The following is a 26,233-nucleotide window of genomic DNA, read 5'->3' as shown; positions in this document are numbered from 1 at the left end:
ACAATCCAAAAAATTGGTCATTCCGTAATTGTATATTGTATTCCGGGTTAACCCAAAATCGAGTTTTAATAATCAATTTAAGGAGTGAAATTTAAATCTGAGAACTTAAAATTGAATAATCTTACATCAAACTTTCAAGCTCTTATACCATGTAAAGAATATTTTCACTTCTGAGAACACCAAATTAGGCATTTGGCGTGCTTTGAGTATCAAGAAACGCCAAGTAGAATGTAGCGAGTAGTTAGTTTACTGACTGGAATAAGTTAACAAGAGTTTGTTGTTATTGTCAACGCTGATATTCATTAACAGAAACACAAATCGCTGTTTAATATGTAAGTGTGCTTTTAGCTGTGCAATAAGGATAATTATATTTCAATTTTTAAATCACTGTTAAATGATTTTATAATGTATTATTTCGATCCATTCCCGTTTAGTTAAACCTAATTCGAATCGTCTGAGGATTCTCGTTGTGTTACGCGGATGTTTGATTTGCAAGCTATTTCTTTTTTTGAGAATCAGTATGCCTACGCATTCTAAATTAATGTTTCTTATTATATTGTATTGTAAAAAAAATTAATAATTGCTATGTGTATCATGTCTTTCCGTAAGTATAAATTTTAATATTTTTGAATGAAAAAAAATGTGGTTAATTTACACCATGTCGCGTAAAGGAACTTTGGTGAGGTGTACTAGATCAAGAGTTATGCATAGAGTTTCACTACTCCACTTTGGTGCCAGGTAGTTGCCACCATTTTTGGAGCGACTTTTTTTACAGTGTAGATGCTATAGAGATGAATGCTTTTTTTTACAATAATTTTCTTTCTTTTTTTACTGTCTTGATTCATTGTCTGGTAGATGATTAACCATGATAGTACATGGCAAGAAACTGGATAAAATGAAATATTTCGCGTCACTTAAACACATCACACGACAAGTATACAGTGACGCAATGATGATATTTTATCTTATTTCACTTTATTAAAACCATAAAATAGGTAGAAAAATGCATAGCATGATGGCAGTAAAAGTTTAAGTGATAATAAAAAATTTAAGAAAAATGTTTAGTTTTGCCAGTTTTCAGTATATAACGCAACCGGATTATAGTAACCAGTTTTAAAAATTTATAAATAAATTTTTATAAGGCATCTTTTTTACTCTATAGAGTTTTGAAAATTAAAACTTTGTTTTTTTACTACCCTTGTCTATGTCCTTAATAAACTTACAATACCGCAAAAAATAAATTCTAGAGAAAAGGAAAAAAAAATTGCGGGAAATAGAAACTTCTGATCTGAAATTATATCTGCTCCATTCTGTGAAAAAGCAACTATCAAAGGCTTATTTTGAAGACTTTCAAAGACAGTTCGATTTAAAGTTTCATTATTTCTTAAGAAAGTTTGGTTCTTAATTGAAATATTTCTGTTATTGTTGGGATTTTTCTTATCGATTTCATCCCCCACAAAAAAAGTATAAAACTAATTTCAGTTATAAGAATTATTTAGTTATGTATTATTTTATATAAAAATATATAAAAATCACTTTAAGCTTATAAAAATCTTTTAAAAACTATTCAGTATAATAAATTTGTTAATACAGATAGATTTATTTTTAAATTTTGATAGACTCTAAATATTTTGCATCATTTGCAGACTTTTCAACAAATTTGATTTTACTCATTATAATTTACTATGTTAACATTAAATAACTCTCGAGTTTATTGTTAGTTACTTAATGATAAAGCAAAGTTGATTAATGAGGGTTATTTATTGATTCATTCGAAAGAACTCTTAAGGTCGTTCTTTTACGAAATGGTAACTTATATATATCTTTCACCAATAGGTCAGTTTTTTCCATTCTCAGAAAAATTAGTTTACTGCTGGACCATACTCTTGAACTATAATTTGGTAAAAATATGCTGCGATATCAATAAAAAATTCATTTGTACTATGGTTCCATACAAGCTGAACCATTTTAATGTGCATTAAAGTTATAGAAGTAGGATAATATGGTTCACCTTGGAATCATACTAAAACTTTGCATACATGAACGATATTATGGTTCAATACACTCAAAAATTTCTTACTGTGTGCAGTAAAGCAACAAAGCAGTGTACAACAAAGCACCCTGATTAAATGTTGATCTAATAGTCGGATTTTCATGATCTAGGTCTTCATTTTAATGGTTCAAGAGGGTAATATGAAATTTGCTAATTAATTAATGCAGACAATATTAAACACAACAACGACACAAAATCAGATACGAAATATACTTTCTCTGAATAAGCATACTTTTTTTGACGGATTATGATTTGTAAACTCTTCCCAAATATAGGGAGTTGCCACAATTAGGGGAATATTGTCCCAATAGTTTGGCCATGGTAGCGTTCCAAAGTTCGTACCTCTTAATAATAATTTTACTTTTTGTGTATTTCACCATTTCTCAGGAAATTTTTGAGCGAATTCGAAAATAATTGCACGAAAGTTATAAAATTTATTTATTTAACAATGCAACACCAAAAATAACTTTTAATAATTGTTTATTTTTATTTTTTAATATTTAGTTTAAAATAAGTCGAAAATATTTTGAACTGAAAGGAATAAAATTTTTTACAATATTTTAAGGAATGTAATTTTACGTGATAAAAAAAAATTTGAACATAATCGGTCAAATAGTTAAAAAATTAAATTCAAAAAAAATTTTTTCACCCTTTTTTAAAATTGCTTTTTCAGAAACTATTCTATCAATTTTGTAAAAATTTTTTCATTTAGCCATATAAAATTAAGTTATTTATGATGATGCAAAAATTTTTATGCGTCACTTTTCAAAATTTTTAAAAATATTGATAAATAATATAAAAAAATAGTAGGCATTAAAATTTAATTTTGGCGTTGAATTATATTTTGATAATAGAATTTCATAATTGGAGGCAGATAATTTTCAATTCACTTAAAAATACCTCAAGATATTCAAAAAGTAAAATTAACACTATGAGGTTCAAACTTTGGACCGTTCTCCTGACCAAGATATTGGGACCATATTTCCTAGATTGCAGCTACCCCATATTAAACTATGTTTTTCATTCACTAATTAGTACATTTGAAAACATAATTATTAGGTCCTAGTATGTAAATATCCGATCATTTGATAAAATTTTTTGAAGGTTTTTCGTTTATTTATTTGTGCTCTGTACAACTCTAAGCAAGTTATAAAAATAGGGAGTTTGCGCTTTTATATATAAAACAACATTCAACATAGTGAGTATATTTTCAGATAAAACCGTTCCGATGTTTCTCGACTTGAATCTAATTTTTGGAATCAGCCTCCCAAATTTTCACAAAACCACCATAAAAATTTTTAAAGTTTAGCAATACAACATAAATACAAACATAAATTTTTCTGTCCTATGTAAATATTAAAATGTATCACTTTATTTTACTATATGAATTCAATTCAGGTCTGAAAAATACTGTGCTGAGAATTAAATTTCTTTTTTAATACTAAATAACTTTTTTGGTTTTGACATAAAGATGGGTTTTAACGAAACCTGATCTCTACCTCTGATATCTGGCTCAGATTTTTCCTAATCATATTAAGGCCTCACATACCTTTTAATAGGTAAAAAATGAGAGAAAACGAGCAATTTTCAATCATCTGCCAATTTTATAATAATTATTCTAAAAATACCAAATTTTGAAATATGACACTATACATAGTCTACATTTTGAAAACAATGCAAAAATTTTTTTCAAAAATTAAGAAATTTCTTAATTGAAATTTTAATTCAATAAAATTTTTCTGTTTCTGGAAAAAGTTTACATAATATTTGCTTGATTTTTTTTGTGAGTATAGAAATATATGGTAAAACTAAAATGACGAAGAATGAACAAATAATTTTACTTTTTTCTCTATGCAAAAATTTTTTTAAAATTTATTAAAAAATTTTAACAAAAAAAATTGCTATTTCATTTTTTTAAATGTCAATACATTAATCCCACCTTCAAATGGCTTCGTTAATTTATAGAAACAGGTATTTGAGACCTGCTGTAAAAATTTTGTGCAATTCTAATCAATAGTTTTCGAGATATTGTGCGCGCAAGGTGTAAAAATAGCATTTTGAGATAAATGAGTTTAAACACAAAACAGGACATATTTTATTAAAGAAAATGTATGACTTATTTTTTCGATAACTTTTGATCTAATGTAAATTTTTTTATGCTTTTTTTTCCCAAATTTTCAGAAAGATCCATATAATAGAATAAAATATTATTAAAAAAATCGATTTTTTGAAGTATTAAAAGGTATGTGAGGCTTTAAAAAGCCATCCTAGTTATTTATTTTTCTATTTTTTTATGTATATATTTTCCCATTTAAATCACGGGCATTCTATTGAGTATCATGCATTTTTTTGCAAACTATGAAAATTATTATATACACCGAGGAGCCATTTCACTATGACCACCCTCCATCTATAACAATGGGCTCGCCCAGGTTTTCATGGTTTATCGCCCAGGATCAATGTTTTCATGGGACACATTAGGACCCATAATTCTCACAGAACAATGCCTGACGTCTGTTAGCTACTTGAACATAGTTGCAGACCAGGTTCACCCATTCATGGCAACAGTTTTTCCAGCGGGGGATGGTTTTTACCAACAGGATAATGCATCATGTCATAAGCACCATGTCATACGAGGTAATGCACCATGTCGAATCGTCATGGATTGGTTCGAGGAATATTCCAATGACTTTCAAGTCATGTCTTGGCTTCAAAATTCACCTGACCTTAATCCAATAGTGCATTTGTGGTCCTACTTGGAAAACCAAATTCGTGCTGCCACGCTACCCAGTTGGTGAGCGCTTGGTACCAGATACCTCAGACTACCTATCAGCACCTTGTGGAATCAATGCCAGGGTGGATGCTAGCAGTTTTGAGGGCTAAAGGTGGTCCTACATGTTATTAGCAAGGTGGTCATAATGTAATGGCTCTTCGGTGTATGTTGCTTTAGTCATAGGGTATTATCTCTATTTTTTTCTGAAAGTCATTCTATAGAATGCCTAGGGAAAAATTGCAATCTTGATTGTTTCACGCATAATTGGTTTGCCAGTAGTTAGTTTTTGTTTAGAATGCTGAAGCTATACATAAAATATTAGTCATTCCGTACTTTGCCTGCTGATTTTAGAAATTTATATCGATGGTAAGATGTACTCAGATTAATACTGCGTCTGCATAAATTGACAACAAATCTATATAAGATTGTTACTTATCATTAAATAGCATAACCGGTCAAAAGACTGGTTATTGTATTTTGCATTGTATTGTACAGTGCTGGTATGTATAGTATTAAGGGGCTTCTACCCGTGCAATCTTGGATTTAGGCTAAATTTATGAATTTACGTCTTATTTATGTTCGTTTGTACTTAATGAACTTCTAAACTTTTGATGCATCAGCATCACAATAACTTTCAAAAAAATAAAAATTAAAAGGGTCGTTTTTTTTAGGTTAAGATAAATGGAGCTTGATATTTCTTAGAGCTTCCATGAAATTCTCCTTACAACTTTAAGGCATTAAAAAACTGCGATGTGTGGTTTTAAATCAGTAACTTGAAACTGCATATTTGTTAGTCTTTAGATTCATTTAAAATGTATTTTTATTACAGTATGAACTGATGAAAACCGATTTGGGTCATTCTTAAACCGTAAATTGCTCGAAAACAAAGAAATTTATCAAAAATTTAACTGCTATTTAACTACCTTTCAAAAACTACTAATCGCAAAACTGTACTGGTATAATTTTGTCATAAATAATTAAAATGGTATCTAAATTCAAGTTAAATTCATGTATTTTACATGTATCGAAAGATACTGCTGAATAAATTAAATATTCACAATCAGTTTATTTGTGCAAATCACTAAAAACTACTGCTACTTTGAAAACTACTTCGATTAAAAGAGTACTTAAAATTTTCACTCGCAGTCTTTACCCCCTGGGCAATTTAGTTCAATCTAAAGGAAAGGCAGCTTAAATTTAAATTTTTGTCAAAGTTGACTGATTGAGAAAAACATCAACAAACATGTATTACGTGATTTTACTGTTTTTTAAATAATTGTAGTACATTATCTAGATTATAAAATGAATTTTTATGAGTGTAAGTAAAGGTATAATGATAATTAGACCAGTTTTAGTCCTTTTTCTGCAATTTTGAAAAATTTACGGTTTAACCAGATCAACTTACATTTATTTTTACCGTAGCGAGATTTCTCAACGGATGCGAGGACAAACTGCAGCTTTGCGATGACCTTTGCCATATTTTTAATCACGATTTTAATTTTTAAACACCTAAAAGCTACACATTTAATTATGTACAAATGCAGAAGTTAACGATAATTTATTGCACCACATTTTAAGCTTTATCTCCGGATTTATGGGCTTAACGCATTTAATTTAAATTATAACGGAAACAAAATAGCCGAATTCTTTGTCCTCTGAAGAATTAGTCGCTCTCGAAATAATTAAAAGATGTTGAATATTTTCCCCAGTAATATTCTTCAAGGAGACTGAAATCCCGATGGAATTTCTAATTATTGAAGTGCAAAATAAAGTTCCTGTTAATTAAAATAAATTCATGACATTTTCAATTGATTTTAACAACTGATAATCTGAAACTTTACTGGAAATATAATTTAAGAAGAATGCAAATATGGAAATATAATTACATCTTGACCAATTTAAGCTTTCATTTTATTAACTTCTTAAAAATGTAAGCTCATTTTTTTTATTCGTTGGGATTTATTTGGTGATTTGTGTTATCCTTTGAAAGGAAAATACAAAAGAAATTTTAATGTCATGGGCAATTTATAAATTATCTATCAGATAAGTATTTTGATTTTCATGATAGTAATTAAAATTCGTACGTAAAGATGGAAAAGAATGAAATATTTGAATTAGATTTTTATCCAACGAAATTTAATGTAGAAACGAAGTTTTAATTACAGTTACTAATTACCAGCCCTTCTAAAAAAAATAATTGCTTCAGAAATTACTCGTACGTTTATATTTATCAACGGACTGCTACTGAAGAAAAAATTACTTAATTAAAGAAATAATTGGAGAAAAAATTACTCATGCATACAAGTATTTTGTAGAGGTATATGTGGTGTGTAACTCTTAAAAATATGCTGTATTTTTAATTTTATAAGAAATATCCTATAACTCAAATTCAATATTTGCATATTAACTTTAATGTAGAAACTGTGAAGAAATATCTATCTGATTTGGCGTTGAAAAACTTTTAAACATTGTGTGGATGATTACTTTATTTCAAGTTTATAATAAATGAAGCATTTCTACATTCTTCAATGGGTGCAGTTACATCTTAACATCATGAATTGAAGAAGTTTGCACTGGTCTTAGATGCTTTTTTTACTCTTTTCACGGGCGACAGCTTGCTGGTAATTGTGAAATCCGTGAATTAGGAGAATAATTATTGTACTGAATTGTTCAAAAAACAATTTATTTTTTTCACCAACCGAGGGCGTAATTATATTTTCTCACCGCCAACTTTACACTTAAGTCACATAATCATTATATACTTTGACAGCTCACATAGCTTACGCTTGCTGGTGAAAATGTTCGATTGATTCTATGAAATAGTTTTTTATTGGTATTCTTTGAAATAGGAAGAGTAAAAGCAACATTTTTGACATATTTTTTTTATGCTATTAAAAAGGTAAAATTACTGATCAAGTAAGAAAAATTTTGCAGTGTATCTGTAAACCGTTTCTTTGAAGTTTTCTATTGTCTGCTATAGTCTCTGAGATCACCAAGAGTCACTGTCTTGAACAGGCAATTTGTTTTCTCTCTACTTGTTCCAAAACCAATATTTTAATACAATTTTCCTTTTACTAAACAAGGAACAGTCATGGTTAAAGCTAATGACCTACCAACAACTTCGAAATAGTCGGTAATCTGGAATAAGTATCTCAGAAGTACCATGCAATAACGGCATCTCGATTATCATCATATTATAGGTCCCGCACTTTGACATTGTTTTTGTTTCCATTTCTTACAATTGTGAGAAGATCTCATGAACAATGTAACTAACGGAACTGACAGTCATAGGCAAATAAAGGCGACATCTCAGCAACTTCTCTAAGCCCTCAGAAAGTTAGTCCTGGCTTTTTCCAAACTTTTCGTTGCAAATTTTCCTGCATCAAGAAACCGGTGTTCCTCCTGTTAAACAATGGGGCTCAGAGACTAAACATTTAGAAGACTAGAAGAGAGAAGTACTTTGCATTGGTTACCGTAAACGAAAACTCCGATCTATAGTAGTTCGAACGTTGGGACACCTTTCTTATTTTTCCTCTACTGAACAGTTTAGCAGTCGGAAAGTTGTGACATTTTCTTATTTTTCACTGACTTCACAGTTTATGTTAATTTATTTGGACTGCTAAAGCGTTCCGTGTGATGGCCTTCTCTCTTCTGGTAGGTGCTGATTCAGTTAGGCTTTTATCCTTCTTTTTCCACAGCTATTTTAAATTAATTGCGTCATTTTCTCTTTTAATATAATCCATAGTTTAAGACCGATAATTGGAGAGACTTAAAGTAAGAACTCTGTTTAGGAGAACCAAACATTCAGAGTAGTTCTGAAAGGAAAGGTACATTTAAAAAGGAAACTCCTATGTTAATCAATCTTTCAAGTCATCATCGTCATATAACTTCAATTAGTATTTTGACAAAAAAAAAAGAAATTAAAAAAGATAAGTTCTTATCTTTCATATTTTAAGTTTGTTTATTTTCTCCCTAATATCTTCTTAATCTGTTAAAGTAAATTTAACGAGATTAAAAAATAAATAACTTAATTATAAAGCATTATAAAAGCATTTTATGTAACTTAAAACTATAATTTGCTAAGTTTAAAGTTAATTAAAATGCCTTTATGTTTTAAGTGAAAGATCTCCGATATTTACGTAGTTGTCAAAATGTAGAATATTAAACATTTTCAATGCTAGCTGGGATAGTTTGCATGCTATAGTAACTTTCTTAGCTTTTTATTTCTGAAAATCATTGATTGAAAACCAAATTGTTGTCTAACCATTTTGTACGTAAGTCTATTTTTTACGCCTGTTTGACAAAAAAGGGTAAAAAATGGTTGAAAAATATATTTTTTTCTATACAAAGGGCTTTTTCCTATACAAAGTATTTTTTTCTATACAAATATGAATACTTTTCACATCTGGCATTGATCATACGATTGATATTGGTTAGAAGAGTTTTAAATTATTATCTTTAAAAAATGTGCTTCCAACGATGTTAGACGCCTGCAAACACCAGTTTCTAAGCCAGATCACTAAAAAGACTCCCCCTCTTTTTTGAGAACTAATTTTCGTCTGCCCTCTAGGCTTGTCATATGTACTTGACAGTTGTTTTCATGTAACTCTAGATGAGAGCTTCCAAACCAGCAAAACTCTTTAGGTGAATTAAATGTTTTACTACCACGATGTGCGAAAAAATATTATAAATGTCTGCAAAACATTTTATTTATTTGCGTTAAGACATTTCGAGTTATGGCTTTTCAAAATCATTACGTAGAAGGTTAAAATGACATTAAGGGGCCAAACTTTTGGCAGCCTGCCTGTCGAGACCATTCGGACCATGCATTTTAGATTGAGGTCAACTTAAAACTATAATCAAAATATAAGACTGCCAAAACAGATATAAGACTGCCAAATATAAGACTGCCAAATATAAGACTGCCAAATATAAGACTGCCAAAACAGACTGCCAAAGTATAAGACTGTCAAAAATATAAGACTGCCGAATAAAGGATTAGTTTATTCAGAGAAAGTACATTTTAGTACCTGTTTCTGTAAATTATTTAAAAATTAGCACTAATTAATTAGCATATTTGGGATCAGCTTTTCAAACCATTAAAATTGAAGTTTAGTTTGTGAAAGTCAAATCATTCAAACGAGTTATTTAAAGTGGCATCTTCTTGATTTTGCTCACTGCGCAATATCTCCCCATGTTAACCCAGAAAGAATAATATGGCCTTTTTTGCCACTCTTGTTGTATGTTGTCAACAATAAATAACTGAAAGTAGTTAATTTTCATGGCTTTTCATAGTGTGATTCAATTTAAGTGTTTATTCAATCATTTTGTGTATCAGCTACATAGGAGAGTAAATATTAAGCCTTATATCTAAATATATGGGAGGGAACAAAGTAGCCCTAGGTGCTTTTCAATAATATAGCACTATAAGAAAGTCAATTCAATGCATATTTATTCAATATATATTTTTAAATAATAAGGTATTTTTTAATAATAATGTACTGCTGCAATTGCAAAACGCTATTTATTATAGTTTGATCTTCCTCTATTTACATTCGGTTTTGAATTCCAACTGCCAGAATTCTCCTACTTCATCCTGAGTACAGACGACTGGACGTGTATTAGTGCATTAGAAAAATAAATAAATAAATTTTATATTTTATCGCAATAAGACTGCGTCGTGGTTTTGCCCCATTTACTCAATTTTTATTTAGTCTAGTGAGAAGATGCCGGACACGTTGTCTCATTCCTGAAGAAATTTTGAAACAATTTCAGTGATTTGATGAACTTAATTTAGGTGATAGTGATATAAATAATTTAGAAGAAGAAGAAGACGAATAAGTTCCGAAAAAACATTGATTCTAGTGATCAACCTGAAATATACAAAATAAAAGTGTATGTTATGAAAATTATTTCACCTAGACTAACTTTCACCTAGACTTCCTAAAACGTATTGATCGAAACTGAAGGTCCTACATGGTATGCATGAAGAAATACTTGAAAACAATGTACTATAAAGTCTAAAAATATAAGAGAGATAATTGGTTTGCAGAAGCATGAATAAAAGTAAAAATATTAAAAACTAACGGGCTGGCAAAAGCATAAATAAAATAAACACATAAAAAGATAAATTTGAATAATAAAAGCAGACGATAAAATTAGAACACCAAAAAGTTTTTTTTTTTAGAATTAATTTTGTGTGAAATTTGAGTTTTCATATATCCCGTTACGGGCACTTTATCTAGTTGTTTTATAATATTTTATCTATCCCGCTACGGGTGAGTTTCCTTATATCCCGTTACGGGTTTTTCTTGCTGTTTTATGATCTTTTCACTATCCCGTTACAGGTAATTCACATTTGTTATTGTTTGTGTTGTTTGTAAATAAAAGTTTTTATAAAAAAACTGAACAGTTCTTTAATATAGCTTGATACGCTACAGTACATAGTGCTTGCCAACTAATTATTAGCAATCAAATAACGTGCTACATAGAAGAAAGCACTGAAGAAGACGCTTGCTGTCTTCCAGCTAACAACACATGAATTTTTTATCTTTCTTTTTTTATGAGCTCGAACCTTTTTTTTTTCAATTTCATAAGCACGACATACTTTTGCATTGAAGAACACTTCTTTGAATTATTTATAGTCAAACTGTTTGAGACCTGTCATTTTTCCACAAACCATTGCTTGCTGGAGATTATTTCAAGGAAATCTTGTGTTTTCTGCTCTTCAAAAAACTGAACTGATCTTAAAACTGAAGTATCAGGGTGACTGAAAAGAGATAATTTTGCTCTAGCGTCGGTTATAAGGAGCTGTTTAGTTGAAAACAGTGCAATTTGTTAAAAACCTGGAGTTAATTTTACTGTGGATGAGCAACTTCTTCTAAGGCTAAATGCCCTTGAACTAGATATATTTCCATTAGGCCTGAAAGTTTGAGATAAAATTTTGGCTGTTCGTTTGCGTAGATTCTAAATGTGTTTAAAATAAAATTCCTTTACTGGTGCAAGTAACGAACGGCCAGCTGACCAAGCTGTTTATGAACATGGTGTTATGAAGGCCTGATTTGCAAAAGGAAAAAATGGGGCAACTGAATGCTAGTTTACTACTGTAAAGTTGAGAGAAGTTATATTATTGTTTTCTATAAAATATATAAATATAGCATCAGATAGATCCAGATGGCGGAAACTGACTGAGACGGTCTTAGCCGGCAAACGGCTGTGGAGCCTAAGGAGAAGAAAAAAGTTGGGGGGCAAATCGAAGTTTCAGTCAAAATTTCAAAAATGAAGTAGAAAAGCTTGGTTGGAACATTAAGAAGAGATCGTAGAAAACATAGAGATATAACATTAACTATATCTGAAATATAGAAAAATAAAAATACATTATTGCTTAGCTCGCTTTATAACACTTTGAATTTTGAAGACGATGAAACTAAAAAACTTGAAATTGTAACATATTACAATAAAAAAAAATTACAAAGTACATCGTAGGAGAAATGATACGTCTTTATGCACTAAAATAGGAACGTCTGCGTTTACGCGTATTTTTTTATTGCTTCAGGTATATCTGCAATAAATTCTTGAATTTTATATAAAGATGTAACCAGAAGGAAAGAACTTGGTCGCAGAAGTTTCATATTGCAGTTAGGTGAAGAGGTTTTATATGTGTCATCAAGAAATGTAGCTAATGAATGGAAATCAATGCAACTATGTTTAAAAAGAGATTGGATCACTCTAAAAAAACGAATCAAATATAGGGTAAAAACGTCTTGTAAAGGAAGCCATACGCAAAATACATCTTCCAATTGCAAAGAGTGGTTTGCTGCAAATGTGATATAAGAGAAGTGCGGTGCATTGAGTGGTTTGGCAACTGTAAGAAATTAGGATGAATCAGGTTAGTGTCATAAATTTTCAGTTTTATTACTCGAACTAAATTAGTACAGCTTATTATTTTAATATCCTTAATTAGTATATATATACAGTGGAAACTCAATACTATAATATAAGCAAATGTAAAATAAATATCAATAAAAAATAGTCATTATGTTAAATTAGATCAGCTGTTTTTCCTATCCAAATATGATAAAATACCTTAAAAATTTAAAAACTGAGTTCTTAGTTACATATTTATTCTTCAGTTTTTAAAATATTTTAACATTTTAAATGTATAATTGGTCTAATATCGAAAATTTTAGGAAGGGCATCATCCGACATTCCAGATAAACAGCAATTTTTTGTCTTTCTAGAATTAAAATGGTCATTTTCGATACATCTCTTCTTCGAAAGCGCAGAAAAAATTTAAAGAGCAGTTATTTTTATTCTTCTTAGTACAATGCACATTTTAAAACAAAAGGGTTTCAAAACTTGGAAAGTCTGACTTTTGAAAATTTAATTTTTGGCATCATTTCTATAAATATTGCAATTGCTTATAGTTTATATTTTTCTATGCTTAATTCTTCTATGCTTTAACTTTAGAAGAGTGCAATTTTTTAATGTTGATAAATTACCATAGATGTGGGATTATTATGAAAAAAAAATATAACTTGCAAGAATTATGAGTTTAAAAGCATGCATTATCATAACATAATGCATTAATTTGAAATTGATTAAATTATTTAGTATAATTGGTTAAAAAGTTAAAACCTGAAAAATCAAAGCAATGGTTTTCTAATTATGTTTTTAATAAAAACTCGACGCATAAATCACCAAAATGATGTGAGTTACTTTAAAATTTATTGCATACTGCTCATCTACTTGTAATAAGAACTGTCACAGAACTTGATTTATTTTCTACAGGCTAAATTTCAATACTTACTTGGATCAGATACTGATTGATACGTGATTTATATTAAATTGCTTTTACAAATATTTCATTGTAATTTGTAATTAGTATCAATTGAGTAATAATTTGATTTTGAGAATGTCGAAGAAGACCTACTAGTTCAGTATTATGATCTAAGCTTAAGAGTTGTTTTTAACGTACGAATCATGTAATTTAATATAAGTGACAGTAGAAGTGAAAAATAAAAGTAAATTAACGTTTGTTCATATGGATAATGTCTGGCTGAAACAATAAAAGATATGTTTTCTCAGTACACTAGTTTTTAACCATTGTAAAAGACATTTATAAATAGTAACACATCAATACAAATGCTTATGTAGTACAAAAAAAAAAGCTATTCAAGTAACGAAATTGAAAAACAAGTTTTTAATTTCTTTATTTGAGTTCTAACTAACAGACATGTTTAAATACTTTAAAAAGAATCTTTAACTAAATTAGTTCAAGCTATTAAATTGTTTTAAACTATTGATATTAAAAATTTTGTCCAACTACAAAATCAAATATGCACGATGTGCTTGAAAACTTATCTATAACTGTATCTAAATTTTGTTTATTTTTAATAATAAATTAGGAGGAGTTCCTTTATTGTATACGCAAATGGAGATTTTTAATTTCTTCTAATTTGTCATTCAATACATATCTGTGAAATTTAAATCATGATCTTCTATTTTTCATTTGGCTTTGGCATCATCACTCATTTCTGCAATTTATATATATATATATATATATATATATATATATATATATATATATATATATATATATATATATATATATATATATATATATATATATATATATATATATATATATATATATATATATATATATATATATATATATATATATATATATATATATATATATATATATATATATATATATATATATATATATATATATATATATATATATATATATATATATATATATATATATATATATATATATGCACAAAGTTACTTTAAAAATCTAAAGTAAGTTTAACAAACAGAGGAAAACTAGCTGGAAACTTCAGTTCAAATAAAATCTTTTGATCTTAGTTCAGGGCTAAATCTCTTTCATCTCTTTGATAGAAACTTTTAAAAGTATCTTCGAGAATGATTTGGACTTTTGTTCTTCCGAAATAGAAGTTCCTGATTGCATTGAGAATAGTCATTTTTCTCGGAACATTTATATGCTATAACATCATTTAAAATATACGTTTTTGAATCTGTTTGAAATAGGGTAAGAGAAATTAAACTGTCTCTAGTGATTACAAAATGAAACATGCTAATAATACTTGACTTTTTCTTAAATTTGCAAAAATAACCTACTGTATTAAAAAAATATTGTAATTAACATTCTGATTTCTAATATGTGGCAATTACAGCAGCTACAGGATAGCTACTGAAAGAAGTATAGTGCTGTTTAAAGTAGGGTAAATTGAGAAATTAAATTTTCACTAGTGCTTACAAAATTAAACATTCTAATAACGTTTGCTGTTTTCTTAAATTTGTGAGAAAGAAACTAAAAAAATGCATTATAAAATATAATTGGGTTTCTGTTTTCCAATGTTGTTGTTGTTGACGTATGCCTGTTTAAGCAGAGGGGGTGTTATTGTTCTTGTTTTCCAGTGGCGCCATCTAGGGCCAAGAATTCGACTTCTGCCACACTATAGGTCACACCCGTTTATAGGGCGGACCCATTCATACATCCATTTATTCATCCACAGATCGTAATTTTGTCCTGAACCAGAGGTATTGATTTGTTATGGGAACATGGAGGACTTTTGTGACTCGACAGATTTAACGTGTATCTATCACTCTACTACACGGGGAGTCTTCGACTGGTGGACCCCGCCGACCGAAGACCCACGAACTCTCGGACATGGGCCCAGAGCCCTTCCGACCAGGCTATCCCTGCCCCCGTTTTGCAATAACTGGTAATTATAGCAGGTATAGGATAGCTGCGGAAGTAGGTAGGTCTGTTTAAAGACGGGTAAATTGAGATATTAAATTTTCTCCATTACAAAATTAAACATGCTAATGATATTTGACGCTCTCTTAAATTTGGGAAAAAACGTATTGTATTGAAAAAATATAAGTTGGTTGTTGATTTCTAATAATTGGCAATCATAGCAGCTGTGGTACAGAAAATCTGGAAATCCACAATAAACTGATTAATTAAAAACAAAAATCATTATTTATCCCGTATTCATTTGATAAATTGATTTATTGTACTAATATATTGTGGTAAATAAATTTTTTTATTAGCTGCGACTGTCATAAAAATATTGCACGTATATTAAAATCATATTTTGTAATAACCTTTTGCATTAAAATTTAAAGTCTCTTAATATTTTCAAACATACATGCGCTCTAATATTGAAAGCAAAATAATAAAAATTTGCCGTTCCTCATTTCAGGTTTTTCACCGCTCACAATTTATGTCTCAAACATGATTATTTTATTTAAAAAAAATTCTTACATCTTAAATGTATAATTTATTCAAAACAAAAAAATTAAATTAAAAATATAAACGATTCCGAAATCCCGGCATTTTTAGAATATGATGTAAGAAAAATTAAGTTTTTTCTTTCGTATCACGAAATATGGTATAGTAATACAATATTAATAGTTTTAATGTATGTGAGATTCAACTTGATAATTTATTATTATAGTAAATTGCTCATATATGAATAAAAAATTTTTGCAAGCAAATTCTGTTCAAGATTAAATAAGTTCAAAAAATCTTTTTTTTTTAATGCGGTGGGTTAAAAATGGCTTAAAACTATCGGGAAAATGTCGATGATTTACATATGTTGACCGTATCATGGCTAAATAATGGCTATAAAATATAGGCTTAGTCAGATAAAATTATACAGGCTCTCTTCTGGCTGAAAAAATATAGGCTGAATTAGTGAAATCTATAACTCAATATTGACTGAATAATGATTATAAAATCTGCAGTCAATTGTGTAATTCCATATTGGCTATAATATTGGCAAAATACTAGAAAAATGGCTCCAATCCATTTAGCTCTAATTAAGTCATGATCCATGAATATAAGTCCAATAAAGGATTGAAATAATTTGCTACAACAGCTTTATGTTTTGGTTTAGTTACAAATTATTTATCTTTAGATTTCAAGTTGTGAACAATTTTAACACTTTTTTTTGTTGTGTAGAAAATATAGATGTTTTCAAATATGAGAGAAGCAATTATAATCTTACTTTGCTGATAAGTTCGACGCTTGTTAAATAATAATAACGTTCCTATTTGCAAAAAATGTAGGACTGAACAACACTTTCGTACCCCTTAAACTTGATTAAAAAATAGTAGAGTTCAAGTGAAACGGAATTTTTTTTTTCAAATCAACACTTCATTAAGGTTGCAGCAAAATTGAACTATACAGGGTTATTCATAATTCCCTCCGCCTGTGAAAGCCATTTTTCTTTACTACAATTGTCTTCAGTGGTACATGTTACTGCCATTTACTGGCAACTGCTTAAATTAAAGCTTGAATACTTTCGGAATAATTTCATATCTTGTTTTTTGCCATATTTGTCTTCGTTTTTTTACTATAACGCATCGAAACCCCGGAGGGAATTATGAATAACCATGTATTATGGTTTAAGACACCGTTATCATTGTTCAACGTTTAACCTATCTTTCTGAGATTGTGTTTTTTATTTCAATGTTCAACCCCATAGCCTTGTAAGTTTGAACCCAACCCAGAACATCAAGGGAAGCTCTGGATCAAGTATTGGAAGAAACTAACCTTCGTGGAGGACGTTTTGATGAAACTTACCCGAATTTGCGTTACATTAGATGAAAAATAACGAAAACCTCCCATTTTTTTGTCCAACGACAAGAGTGCTAATGGAATAAATGTTAGTGGTGAAAAATTTCAAATTAGCTGTTGAAGCAATAAAATAATATATGATAAGTATCCAAAATATATAATTAAAAATATAAGCTGCTTTTCCTGAAAATTTAATAAGTTCATTTTTGAAAAAAAGAACGAGATAATAGTAATTCAACGCCAAGTCCTATAACATGCGAGAAGTACAGCAATTTAAGAGTTTATTACCTTTCGTACTACCTATTTATCATGAATACTTAATTGTTATCATTAATAAAAATGATTATTCGTATATTTACATGTTATATTTGTTTTATTTTTACGCTAAGAAAAATACATTTTAATAAAGTAAATATCTATAAAAATATGAACTTAACTTTCCACTTTTATTTCTTATAAAATGCTGTAATTGTTAGGTTCAAGTTATAATGGTTGAGTGTAAATATTATAATTGTTGAAATAAGTTCATTGGAGCTAAACACAATCTTTAATTTTAATAATCATTATTGCATTTTAAAATTTGATCATATCACAGTACCAATAACATTACCCAAATTGATTCACTTTTTTTTCTCCATATTTTAAAATGTTTCCAAACAATAACCCCTAAGTATCTCGAAATAGGAAGAAAGTGGACTTTCTATATTTCGAAAATAATGGATCAAGAGCAATGGAACATGTAGTTTCGTTCGATTTTAAATTGGGTTGTTAAAGCATTAAATAGTTTAATGCAAACATTAAGAATCGTTTTGAAATTAATGTAAAATATTAAAGTACCCTCTTTAAACCACTTTACTCTCAGAACATAAAATTTTAATATATTGAACTAATTAATTATACATTCTGATAATAAGCACGCTGCTTAGTTTTCCTAACTACTATTAATCTTATTATGCCTTCTTCTTTAAGAATCTGTATTTCGGAGGGAATGATACCGTGAAATATGAGAGAATCTTCAACTGGGATCATGTACTTCCATTAAGAACTGCCAAAATGCATGATTTATTTCTAAACGGAAGGATTATTTTAACACGTAAAAATGCCATTAGTTCAGTTAATAGGGTGCTTGATTTATATTTATATCTTTTATCAGAATTTCTAACATTTTTTGGATAAATTCAAAAATGTCATGGAATGTCTTTTTGAAGTATCTTTCTTTTTTTTAGTTAATTTTTTTAATATTCAAAAGTCATAAAATTTTCGTTAGCTGAATGAATGACTCGAATTTCTAATTAGCTCACGCGTTTAAATACAAATTATTCTAATTTATTCATAAGTTGCTAACACCTGAGACTGGCTACCTGAATATTTGATTCCTACTGTCCATAAAAATCATCTGTTCGTTATTCAATATATGATGCTCCTCGCGATTTTATTGACTGAATCTATGATGAATATTTTTATTTAAACTACGTGTGACGAAACAAACAAAGAGGTAGAGTTTATTTCGTCTAAATTAAAAAAAACTGTTACTATTATTGTAAAAATATATGAAAACGTATCTGGAAAATCTTACTGTTTTAACGTTTAAGTGCTCAAATTAAATATTTCTATGAGATTATATATATACAAGAAAACACGAAGAAAGACAATAAGTTTCATTTATTGCGCTTAAGCTGCAAGTAAACAGAACTCATTAGATAAGTTCAAAATGAAGATAAAAGAAAGAAAAATTATAGACATATGAAAAAAAGGGGGGGGGATAATAAGTAAAAAAATAGCAAACAAAAGTTTAAAGAAAAAAAATGATGAAATTTAATTGAAAAAACCGGAAAAAAAGATATAATCTTTTCTTAAGCATACACGATTATATCCGCAAAACAGAGTGTTTTCTGATATTGTATCAATAAAGCCAAAGCAAAATATATATTGATACAATATCAGAAAGCACTCTGTTTTGCGGATATAATCGTGTGGGCTGATGAAAAGATTATATCTTTTTTTCCGTTTTTTTTTTAAATATGTCTATAATTTTTCTTTGTTTTATCTTCATTTTGAACTCACACACGCACACACACACACACACGCCCGCACGCACGCACTCACATATATATATATATATGCCTTTAAAGACTAGATAATTGAAGGGACTTAGGCTGCTACTTTTTAAAAGGCATTTTATGACGTTATATGGAGTATGGAAAACAGTGTTCGTGGGATATTTACATTGATGGTTTCCCAATTTCAGGGATGTTTGGCTTTTGGCCTAGATTTATCTAGCCATGGAAATATGAAAAAAACACGCATTTTTGGCTGTCCCGAGAATTTAAAGGGAGGTTCTGAGAGAGAGTGGTTGCAAGAATCTTGTTATCTTCATGAAACGTCATTCAATTGATAAAATTTAGAGATTTTGATTCGCTAAAAGGATAGCGCCGTTCTGGTTCTGGGAAGTTTTTGGGACTTTCTTAATGTGTATTTCATCGACGAATTATTGCCCATTAACTTCAGAAAATAATCTTTTATTTGGCCTTATCTTGTTCATCTTGACTTTTTATGGCTCTTTGTGAGAGACCGACTTCTACTTCTTAAACTTGATGAGAAATATATGTTTTAAGCTTATCAGTTAATATAGAAAGACTCGCATGAGAAATTCTCTCTCTTTCTCTTTGTTTCATGGCTACCGGGGCCGGTACCCCCTGAAGACGTCGGCTTCGGTGGTCATATTTTTATTTTAATTTCCTTCGTTTCCTTTATATATTCGTAAGTTTGAAATCCGACATTGTATATAATATCTCAAAATTTAGCGTGCGCTTAGGCTCAGAATATGTCAGTTACACGGGATGGTCACATGCTTGTGTTTCATACTTTGCCGGTAACATACATAACAGCCTTATAAGGACCTTTTTTTATACTTTGCCTAAAAAGCAATTGTCATTCTACAGAATGCCAAGGTATTATATTTAGTGATTATATGTCCTGATTCTCATTCGCATAAAAAAGTCTCGCATTACATGCAATGCCAGGGCATACTATAGAATGACGGCGTGTAGTACTTTGTCGGTATCATATTTATAACTCAGTGGGTTCATTTCTCTAAACAAAGTCAATGATTTGATCAGATCCATAAATTGTTTCTGTGAAACAATGAAATAAATAAGTCTATTGAAAAACACGAAGATAAAATAAACATACAGATTTTTACTTATGTTTGAACTATATATATATATATATATATATATATATATATATATATATATATATATATATATATATATATATATATATATATATATATATATTTATTTTATGTGGCACCATAAACTCGGGTATTTCCTGATCCACTGGCAGCATAGTTATTTTTCTCCTTGTTAGGTTGTCTTAAGTATTCAATTAAGTGGTGTTAAAAAAACTTAGTGAGGCATTGACTACACAGGTTATCATAACATATGAAAAATTCACAAAAATGACAATAACTCAAAAAAGGTATGAATGGAATTTAATAATTGTAATTCATAATAGTGCACGAATCAATGAATGAAATAACATAAAAATTAACTACCAGATAATTATGGTGTAGCAGAGATGATCAACATAGAATAAAAAATATTAAAAATATTTTTATAATCGAGTAAGTATATAAAAGGAATTAAAATTATTTTTTCATTATTAAAAAAAATAGCCAGTATTTCTGAAAATATCTGCATAAACCGCAAAGTTTCATTATAAATAGTTTTAAAATTTTAAAAAGTAAACTGACTTTTCACCAAGTATTTACTAATATGCTTCTTTTATTCGATTTTCACAGAGCAAACATTTGAGTTCAATAAATATTTATTTAAAAGCAGTACTTAATTGTTTTGAAACCAAAACATCATTATATTTAACGTATAATTTATTCATTGTTTATTCAATTTAAATACGTTAAAGAGACGTATATTTGAAAAAATGAAACAAAAGGAGAAAATCAGTTACAAGTTGTCTGGAAGAGATATTGTTATTTCTCCTCTGAGGGTTCTTATTTAGCATATTGATCATTAATGAATAAATGAATTCGTTAAACAAATAATAAAATTGCAGCCTACAATACAATAAAAGTATGCAAATAGATAAAATGAATGCCTGAAGACACCAGTAAAGTCCATGTTATATGGCTTTTAATAGTTTTTAACGATCACCAATTCATTATATATGCTGTTTTTTTTATTTTATAACATTTATTATATCGCGAAAACTCGCTCTTTTTACGAATGATTTTCTGATCCGTGAAATAACTTGTAAAGTAATAAATAATCTGTAAATGAAATTTTTTTCTCTGCTTTTTGAATATTTTAGGGAGAAAAAAATATTGCTTCCAATATTTTATTAAAATATTTTATTTTATAACAGTCGTTGAACAGCCGACCCAAAATTTGAGTATACGACTATTAATTTTTAACTCGATAGCCTTGTAATTTTGTTTTGGGAGATAATTGTATTTGCCTTCGTGGTGAACTGTATTTGCCTTCGTGGTTATAGGAACTTCACCCACATTTGCGTCAAATGGAGAGGTTGATTATGATATTTTGTTTTTCTTACGCAGATACTAATACTGGGTTCAAGTCAAGTGATTTTGCCGATCAGTGTAATTAAGGTGCGTCAGCGTAATATTTTAGAGAAACAGTTCTCTCTACTTGTTGCAATTGTTCTTTATAAACCTTATTGTTTATTTTTATTGAAAGCGTAGGAAAAATATTTTTATGAAATTAGTACAAAATATGCAAAATAAGTTAAAGTTACTTATTTTTTATCGTCATTTATTGTAATTCTTCAAGACAATTCGATTTTAGTCCGCTTAAGCAAATTAAATTTATATAATTAATATGGAGCAACATTTAATGAGCTATGTGAATTAAAAATCGGACTTTTAGGAACCACTGATTTCAAGATTGTTGCTCGAATTTCAAAAGGTACTATATACAATCAGTTCCATTATAATAATAGCTAAATGCCCGTTCTTTTTAAAGCTGAAAAAATCAATAAATCGGTATTAATCACAAATATGAAGCACTTATTTAGACACAAAATTGAGCATAAATAAATCTAATTTTACTTAAATGTATTATTATTTTTTACCCTTCCCGGTGTCTTAACGTTATTAGATAAAGCGAAACATATTTTTGGAAATTTATCCCATCAAAATAATGATCAACTATATTCAGTATCATTTCGCATAATGATATTGCTCGAGGATAACTTTTGATAGTCAGATATTACCGAAATCAACAGTTTTATCCAGTATATTTGATGGACCATAAAAAATTATTTCCACAGTACTTGAAGTAGGTGTCTTGGAACCAATAACAGTATATTTAGCACCTTCTGAAATTCACCATTTAACATAATACTAGTAGTACCTATTCCAAAAATTATTGACCATCGGTGTCAATAATAGTATTTGATCTTTTAAAGTTCTCTCATACAAATAAGTTTGAGTTCTCTCATACCTCATTCCATGAGAGCTCTCATACAAATAAGTACGAGTTCTCTCATATCTTTTCTCCATCAATTTAGCTTTATAGGAAAAAAAAAACTTTTCTTTTAATTTCAATTTCTGTCTATTATCGAAGTTAATGAAGCATCATTGGCGGCAATAATAGTGTAGAGATGTTTGCAGTTCTCATGCAAAAATAAATACTTTTCAAACGGCACAACGGTCAACAAAATTCGTCCAGACAGAATTTTAATTTCTAAGGCTTTTAAGTTTATTAAATTTTAATGCTAAGACATATTATTATATTATTACCAACTATTAAAATAATAATTACGTAATCTAATTTTTTAATACGAATTTTTATAATCTTAAGCTTTATATTATTATTCTTAAAATGGAAATATCACAAACGTTATTAAGGAAATGGTACTTATCTGTTATTTTGTACCATGGTGCCAAATTCGCCAACCAGTGTCAGTTTCTTAGTAACACAGATCGATAAAACACATAGGTTCATCAAATATGTCTAAGTTGTTAATATTATAATAATTTATAATTATTGAATACGCTATTGTGAATGTTGCTAAATATTCTTTGGATAAGAAAAATATTGACAACAATGTAGAAATTAGATTAATTTGGACAATATAGTGATATATTTTTGACAATGCAATGCATTTATGATTTTGCAAATCTTTTGCATCATCTGTTAGTGAAATTTTTTCATTAAATCATAAAATGCATGCTGATATTATGTAGAGTTATTATTATTTCCTTTATTTTTAATTAAAACTGCTGGTTTTGATTAAAACAAAAATGTCTTAATTAATTTTACAGAAAACGAACTGACTCTATTACAGATTGTGAATACAAAGCACTTTAATTAACTTTTAAAAATAATTCACCTTTGGACAACAGCTTCCTTTAACGAAACGTAACTTGATTGAAACACTCTTTGTGTCCTTCATTTTGATGAAAAGTTTTGCTCGGTTGATAGGCGACTTTTCTTTAAAGTTGAAAGTCACGCGGCTATTTCATGACTTCAATGAAATCACGTTAAGCAATCTAATAAAGGGTTGCGCTTTAGAAAGAATATCTACTTTACTATTCTTCTCAGGTGTTTAAAATTTTCAGAACCTAATATAAATCCTTCTTTTTTCGTAACTTCGTTTATCGCTCATTACTAATGAACTGTTTGCTGACATCGTGGTGTTTTTAAAAAGAAAGAAATTAGTGTAAAAAGACGGTAAAGTTAAAGTGATATACCTTAAATGCTAGTGGTTCGGTATGACTGTTCAATAATTGATCGTGATCTACAACAACAACACAATCAAATTAACAGTTTTCATCAACTGTTATTTTCATTTAATTTTAAATAATTGTATTGACTAAATTAATACCGTTTTCTGCGTTTTAGCATGACGGTGAAAAAAAGGCATTATTAATCAGCGAAAAAAGCAAGAGAGAATCTCATCATTTTATAAAAATTATAATTACTTAATATCTTCCGGCTGGATTGATTTTCACCTCGAAATTTAATCAAATAAAACAATATCAAATGATAATATATGGTAATGGTAATGTTACAAAATATCAAAAGAATTCTGGTAAAATTACCGTTCTAGGTGGTAATTATATTTCTGGTAAAAAGACATAATTCTGGTTACCGAAATTACCGAGTTTTGAATAAAAAGTGCCGAGCTTTTTGGAGTTTCTATAGAGCCAAAACACGGTACATTTTACCATAATCTGGTAGTTTTGACCACACTTTTTTTCTGGTGTGCGATTAGTGAGATGACGTATGATGTTTATGAGGGTGTATGATGATGAGTAGGGGAGAGTGGTGTCAATTGTAACATTTTTTACTTAACTATTTTTAACTAACAAAAAATCCAATATATTATTGGTATTAATTGACAGACGAGTAAAGTAGACTATCCTCTACTAGAAAAAAAATTAAATACCTGATTTTAAATATTATTATATTAGTTATTAACAATTTTTGACAGTCGTGCACTTGTTACAATTGTCCCCACTTACGGGGTCAATTGTAACAGTTCATAAATTCAACTAAAACATAGTTAATTATACATATTATCATAGTTGTGATATATTTTTTTATTGTTCAAAATAGTAGTGATATTTTAGGAGTAAAAATAATAATGAGCAGAGACCTAAAGGGTTAAACTTTTAACTTTAAGGGGTTAAAAATTTTAATTTATGCTGTGAAAGGTGACAAATAAAATAATGCACATGCAACATAATATAAATGCTATAGGAAACTATTGGTGGTTCTTAAAGAGTTAAGTAATGGTTTGTAAACATAAGATTATTTATTTTCAGCTGTTACAATCGTCCCTTTACTTGTTGTTACAATTGTCCCCAAGACGCCATTTCAGCTTGATTTGTTAAAAACAGTGCTAGTTAATTAGCAAAACTAATCTTTTTTTTATTGAAATGTTAATTAAGGTGTCCACTTACATATTCGGTTACTAATTTTTATTTGTTTAAACAAAATTACTTTGTTACAATAAAATATTCTAATACCAAAAAAAGTACTTGCGTGACGTGAAAATATCTTTTGTGATGTAACTCTTTCAAAAGTACATAAAAATGGTTGCCATCAGGGGTGTACATGTAGATTTGTTAAGTACACCTTGTGCACCACCTAGGAACCAAATCTAGAACCCGACACTCGAAATTTTTGCTCCCTTACAATCTTACCCTGTTACAATTGACCCCACTCTCCCCTATGATTTAAAACTTGATATTTACTGCTAACCAAACATTGTATACTGGTATTTCAGCGTTTAGTGATTTAAGGCACAGAAGGCTTGTAAAGTAGAACTTTTTTTAGCAATTCTAATTAAACTAAGTATGAAATCAGACTAGTTCATGCTTAATTTAATATTCTCACTAAATTAATGTTAAATGTTAATTAAGTATGAAATAGTAAAATTTCATACCTAATTCAATTAATTGGAATGGCCAAAACTATCAGAATATCATTAGAAAACTACTAAAATTTACCATGTTTCTGGCTATATGGGAATACCACTGTAATTTTTATTTAAGTAGTGAATTTGATCAAATTAACTATGAAATATGGTATAATATGTGATAAATTTGATGAAGATGGTAAAATTTGGTAATTTTTATCTTGATACAGTACAGCATGGCATAAAAACCATTCGTTTGGTTTAATTTACATTTCAGTTTAGTATTTTTCAGTAAATGTGGGGTAATAAGAGTCATAGTTTTGAAAATTTGAATTTCCGGTAAACCGTTACCATAAAGACGTAAAAATTACCGAAT

General features: G+C 28.8%; 1 protein-coding gene across 1 annotated transcript in view; it reads left to right on the top strand.

Moving 5' to 3' along the window:
- Window positions 1-205: 205 nt before the first annotated feature.
- The window catches only part of LOC147807178 (uncharacterized), a 49,948-nt gene continuing 23,920 nt past the window's right edge, over window positions 206-26,233 (top strand). The window contains exon 1 of the mRNA XM_087167905.1: window positions 206-332. Coding sequence (XP_087024031.1) covers window positions 331-332 — 2 coding nt within the window. The 5' untranslated portion in view covers window positions 206-330. The remainder of the gene's footprint in view (window positions 333-26,233) is intronic.

Source organism: Parasteatoda tepidariorum, chromosome 7 (assembly GCF_982258835.1).
Source record: "Parasteatoda tepidariorum strain Cologne lab strain chromosome 7, Ptep-v5.0, whole genome shotgun sequence".
NCBI classification, from domain to species: Eukaryota; Metazoa; Arthropoda; class Arachnida; order Araneae; family Theridiidae; genus Parasteatoda; species Parasteatoda tepidariorum.
Note: the sequence above shows the minus strand (reverse complement) of the source record. Positions and strands in the feature narration are given on the sequence as shown.